The sequence below is a fragment of the Condylura cristata genome, unplaced genomic scaffold (genome assembly GCF_000260355.1).
Source record: "Condylura cristata isolate star-nosed mole 26May11 unplaced genomic scaffold, ConCri1.0 scaffold00029, whole genome shotgun sequence".
NCBI lineage: Eukaryota > Metazoa > Chordata > Mammalia > Eulipotyphla > Talpidae > Condylura > Condylura cristata.
Window position 1 is genome coordinate 19041456 of NW_004567130.1, and position 5760 is coordinate 19047215.

Here is a 5760-nt window from a genome sequence, read left to right on the forward strand (position 1 = left end):
CTGGTCTTGACAAATCTAGTGGCGTAGTCAGGTGTCTCTAGGTTGGTGAAAGTACTAAGGCTAAACACATGGAACCTAAGTAGCCCTTTGGCGAGGAAGCGGTTATTTCTGCGTGCCCTCACTAGTGTGAGCAGGTGCCCTGCCCGGGGACAGACCAGAGGGTTTAGTCTCCTCCCTCAGTGCTCCTCCTCGCTTACTCGCTCCTCAACAACGAAACTTTTCTTTGAAACTATTGCGGAAGGAGCAGACCTGGTTCAAGTTCAGGTTTGAGGGAGCCAAGGCCGTCTGCGGCTTGGGAAGGGGGGAAGGGATCCGCAGCTTGCACATTCACACGACACAAACCGATTCATGGCTCAGAAATCGGGGCCCGGTGCATTGGGGCCCCGGCACGCAGGCAGATACAGAAAAGCTGAAGTCGATAGACGCGTGTTCTGTATTATCGAGGAAACAGACGGCACAGTGATGCCGAGCGTTTGGAGCTAGGGCCATGGGCCCCTCAGCGCCTTCCTTCTATGGCTGGATGTTCACGCAGTCAAGCGTGTGCTGCTCTGAATTACTCTGCTTTCTCCTGGAACCCAGGGAGATCGCCGATGCCGTGAGGGGCTGTAAGCCAAGGAGCCCGCCGGCCGCTGTCTTTGAAGGGCACACGTCGCTGGCCGGTAGGTGCGATGGCGCGGCTTCCTCCCCAGAAGCACCGAGAGGGACTTTTGCTGCTTACTCTAAGTGACAGTGAAGGAACTTACTTTATTAGCTCTAAGAGATACCCATTTTCCTTGCCACTGAGCAGGAATTCGAGTGAAGAACCTTCGTCTTGAGGGTTCGGGGTGGGGGGACATTACCTTCTGGTGAGAGGTGAATGGGGTGCGGGTGGGGCCCAGGACGGCCTTGGCTAGGGCCAGACTCGCAGGGCCCCGTGTCTCCTGCGCACTGCTCTGAGGACGTATGTCAGATTCCAGCCTAAGAACTTTAATCCAAGACCCATCTGTTACCGGTCTTGGAAATTCCAAACGGCCAAGTCAGTGTTCTGTGAGGCTTTTTCTGCTTCGGAAATGCTATTGCCATGGCTTGCATTTGCCTTGATGTTTGGCTCCTGAGGCCTGAAAATTTGCCACGCGTCCCAGGCGCTTGCTGGCAAGGCCCACGGGGAGGGGCGGGCACAAGCAGGTGCCGACACAGGGCAGAGCCAGGCACACGGTAGGGCTCTGCGCCGCCGTCAGCCTCTCCACGGCTGGTCGCCACATCTCTCCCACGGCCCCTGCATGGCTCGGCTTCGTTTGTCCGCGTCCTCGTCCCCCAGGGCCCTGGGGCAAATCTGAGAAGCGAGAGCCGGACCCCCTTTTAGATTTCGCTGCTCGCGCGGCCGGCCGGCCTGTCTCCAGGGCCGTGCGGGCCTTTCCTGTGACCCCCCAGCCTCCTTGCGTTGGCCTCCGGGCCAGCCGGCTGCAGTGACGCCCGGAGCACACTGGGCGAGCCCGAGGGCACAGATCCCGCCCACTCTGCTGCTGCCTGACAGTGCCGGGGGGAGCCCGGGGCTCTCGCTTCATGGCTCCCAACTCCGGCTTAAACGGAAGCGACTCCAGGCGGAGCTTGTTTCTGAGCTGCTGTCACTTGCTCTGGCCAAACCGCGCTGGGCACCTTACTCCCTCCGAGGTCTCTGGTTGTAGCGCAGCTGCGAACAGGCGTGCATCCTGGGAAGGCCTCTGCCCGGCAGGTGGGTGGGGTGCAGGTGCTTTCCTCCTCAGCATTCGCAGGAATCTCTCAAAGCGCTTCTCCTGTGCAGGTCTCGAGCCCTTCAGGATGGGGCCGTACACCAACTTTGTCAACATCGGCGAGCGTTGTAACGTGGCGGGCTCCAGGAAGTTCGCCATGCTCATCATGGCGGGCAACTACGAGGTGAGCATCTGACTGAGCCCGCCCCGCACTGCGTGTTCTTGGCGAGACGCGTGTGTGTGGACTGCACCACTGTGGGTAGTGGTAGCTGCAGTGCGAGAGAACGGGAGAGTGTCGCCAAGCGGGCCGTGGGAGGGTCAGCCCAGGTGCTTGAGCTGCTCTTGTCAGTGTTGTCGGAGAGGTCTGCGTGGCGGGTTTGAGGTGGGATGGGGCAGGGGAGGCACACTCTAGCTGTTGGTGCTCATTGCGGTGAGCTGAACTTTCGAGAATTCTCCATTTCAGAATGTGGTCTGGACCTCACTGATGCTTTGTTTTGATCGTCAGACCTGCCTCACCTGTCGTGACCCTTCAGAACTAGACTTCAGAACCCGGTTTCAGAGCCGACATAGTTCCAGCATGGGGAAAGGGCCCACTTGTCCCCCTGCACAGACGTTTCATTCTGTTTCCCTGGCAGCGCGAGGGCCAGCTGGGGCGTTGGCTGCCCCGTCAGCCTGGTCGGAGTCACTCTCCTCATGCTGCTGCCTCTGCCTCTTTCCCTAGGAAGCCCTGAGTGTGGCCAGAGTGCAGGTGGAAATGGGGGCCCAAGTGCTGGATATCAACATGGACGACGGTCTGCTCGACGGCCCGAGCGCCATGGCCAAGTTCTGCAACTTCATCGCATCCGAGCCGGCCATCGCCAAGGTCGTGGGCAGCCGCTGTGCGCCACGGGGGCTTGCGTGTCTCACCACGCAGCGGGCGCACTCCCTGTCCGCCGCTCTGTCGTCCCTGGGCCGGTTTTCTGTCTTCCTGTGTCGGAGACACAGTGGTTCTCACTCATGTCAGACTTTCAGTCTGCGAGGAGGATGCGTCTTTCAGCCGAGCCGTTTCCAAGGCTCCCGGGTTGACCCGAGCATTAATTTGAGTCTCCTCTCGCGTCTGGCTACATGAAGGACCATTTTCTGTGTCTCCGAAGGATGTACCAGCTGCATTTCCAGATCAGCCCATCCCTCCCATAGGCGCGGGAGCCAGGTGATGCTGCCCTCGTGCAGGACGAGAGCCCTTGGAGCCGTCGGCGCGGGGCGTGTGTCCTTTGAGAGCGTGGATGCTACCTCGTGTGTCGCTCTTTCTGAAAGTTTTAGAGGGACTCAAAAGCATAGAGTCGTACTTCTGGCTCTCCCGTTGGGCTTGTGAGCATGGGTTTCTGAAGTTCTCTGGTAGGAAGCGTCCTAGAGCTCTAAGAGTTGGTGCTGTTGGCTTTTACTAGGCGTCAGCAACTGCACGCTAGAGTCTAGTGGTAAGCGACAAATTGCATGGACTCAGCCTTTATTTGTGTCTTAAAATGCCGCCGAGGGAAGCTCGTGACCCCTGTAGGAGTAAGTATTTTGGGAAGTGCAGTGTGGAGACGCTAAAGTACTTGTTCAGAGTCCAAATCAGAGGGAGGCTGATCCCTCTCTGGGTAGTGCTGTGCTCGCCAGCGTCCCGGCCATGGCTCCTGTCAGCCTGGTCACCGCGTCACCTCTGGGGTGCGATGTTTATGTCTTCTCTATCCGGTTAGAGAGCGGAGCCTCTTGTGAGGGCCTCGTGTTGGCGATGAGACCCTGGCCGTGGTGCTCTGACCTCTCTCACCTCCCGAGTTCTCCTTTCCTGCATCCCTTGGGCCATAAGTTGGGCATCGTGGCCGTCTGTGCTCTCTGTCCTCTCGTGTTCCCTGGACTTCCCGTCCGTGCTGGATGCGTCTCTGTGTTTGGTGTCGCCCAGCAGCGACCCCTGTCTCTCTGGCCTTGGCCTTGGCCTTGGCCTTGAGCCTCCGTGGTGCCCCGCAGTCGTCTTCATTATTTGCTGCTGAGTCACCACAGTGGGGTCTATCCTGGGTGCTGCTTTCGGTCCTCTGCACTGATTTTTTAGTTGAAACCTTGATTTTCTAAAGGGAAGACGGTGTTGAGGTAACAAGTGGCTTGGGAGCTGTTGTACAGGGCGTGAGCTGAGCGGTGCGCTCACAGATCAGCGACGCCTGCCTCCTTCCGGAGCCGCTGCCTCGGGGTGCAGGCCCGGAGAGCCCAGCCGGTCCTCCAGCCGCCGAGCTGGCCTCAGTGTCCCGTTGTGGTGTTTGACCTTGGTGAATTCCTCACCCCTCAGCCCCCCATGGAGTCTCTTTCACGACTCGGGCTCGTCCAGGTACCTGAGAATGAGCGCTCGCCCCTCCGGGACACCACGGCACTGTGTGGCCTGTCCCCGCAGCGGCAGGCCTTGAGCATGGCCTGGGAAGGCCGCGAGCGGCCTCTCTGACGCGCTTGTCCCCGCGCAGGTGCCTTTGTGCATCGACTCCTCCAGCTTCGCGGTGATCGAAGCCGGCCTGAAGTGCTGCCAGGGGAAGTGCATCGTCAACAGCATCAGTCTGAAGGAGGGCGAGCGTGACTTCCTGGAGAAGGCCCGGAAGGTCAAGAAGTTCGGAGCGGCCGTGGTGGTCATGGCTTTTGATGAAGATGGACAGGTGGGTGACCGCTCTTTCCTGGCTCACTGTTGCACAGACTAGACAGCGGTGGCAGAGAGCTGACGCGCTCACACGCACTTGCTCTCAGCTCTGTGCACATATGAGAAAAAAGTAGCCCGTAGATGCTGTTGGACAGCCGGCTCTGTGGTCAGAAGGAAATGAGGTTAGAGCCTCACCTCCCGTCAGAGCAAAGGGAAGTCCAATCCATACAGACCTAAATGTGAAAAGCAAAATTCTATCGAATCCGGGGGAAGGTTTCCTCTGAACTTGGACATGACAGTACCAGGAGACAGAAAGAAAATGGATAGAGCTCTACATGAAAATGGGAAGCTCTGTGTGGAGAAAGGCCCGGTCTTCATCATGACACGAGTAAGGGCCGCGGGCTCATCCTCATCACGCAGCGGGAGGCCCAAGGAAATGGATAAGTAGGCGCAGAGGACGAAATACAAGGAATAGTGGCCTCTTTTCAGATAGAGGGGACGGGCGGCGCTCTGCAGCGAGCCTTGGGCGGCAGCAGGAGCTGGGTGCGGGCGCGACAGCTGTTCCCGGTGACGGGCGCGCCGCAGCGGGGGATTGCGCTGCGCCGTGTGTGGATTCGGTCCGCATTTTCAGATCTTTGTTATTAAAAACAGTTTTCGGAATCCACGGCTCAGGCTGAGCCCCTCCTGGAAACTTGTAGGAGGTGGGGTACGCATGTTAGTGCTATGGTGCAGACCAGAGCGCTGGGCCTGCGTGTGGGGCGGGCGCGGGGAAAGAGGCAAGACGCCGCCGGTGTGAGCCGTGCGCGTGGTGGGCCCCAGTGACGTGGCTGGGAGGGAGTCAGAACTCCGGGGCTGCCTGGACACGGCCACTCGGGCTGGGCGCTGCGTGGGCGCCTGTGCACAGGCGAGTCTGGGCCTCACGTAAAGCCTGCGGGGCCATGGGGTTCCCTTACCCGGGACTTGCTGAGGCGGCATTGAAAGCCGTTAGCTTGTAGGAGGGCGGCGGGCAGGTGCTGGGCTGAGTGAGCCCGGGCGCACAGTGGCTCAGGGAGGGTAGAGGCCATCGGAAGGGCTCGGCGGGAGCAGCCGGGAGAAGAGCGGAGGACAGTCTGCTGAGAAGGACGTGCTGAGCTCGTCCGCAGAGTTGTGGGACCAGGATGCACCGCTCGGCGTGGAGATGGCACTCTGTGAACTTGCCATCCTGCGTCCGAGGCGAGAACAGCATAACTGGCCTCGGTCCAAGAGAGAATTGGCACTGAACTGAAGGCAGCAGGTAGACACAGCTTTCTAAAGGAATGTTGCTGTGAAGGGTGGAAACCAGAGGTGGATATGAGGTTAGGAAAGGGGTGAGAGAGTGTGTGAGAGAGGCAGGTGCCTGACAGCTGTCTCTTGTAAGCTAATGAGACCGACCTAGCAGAG

At 59.4% G+C, this 5760-nt stretch overlaps 1 protein-coding gene across 1 annotated transcript in view; it reads left to right on the forward strand.

Moving 5' to 3' along the window:
• The window catches only part of MTR (5-methyltetrahydrofolate-homocysteine methyltransferase), a 42916-nt gene that overhangs the window by 13041 nt on the left and 24115 nt on the right, over positions 1–5760 (forward strand). Inside the window, exons 11-14 of the mRNA XM_004690738.2 lie at positions 580–659; positions 1781–1893; positions 2431–2571; positions 4175–4360. Coding sequence (XP_004690795.1) covers positions 580–659; positions 1781–1893; positions 2431–2571; positions 4175–4360 — 520 coding nt within the window. The remainder of the gene's footprint in view (positions 1–579; positions 660–1780; positions 1894–2430; positions 2572–4174; positions 4361–5760) is intronic.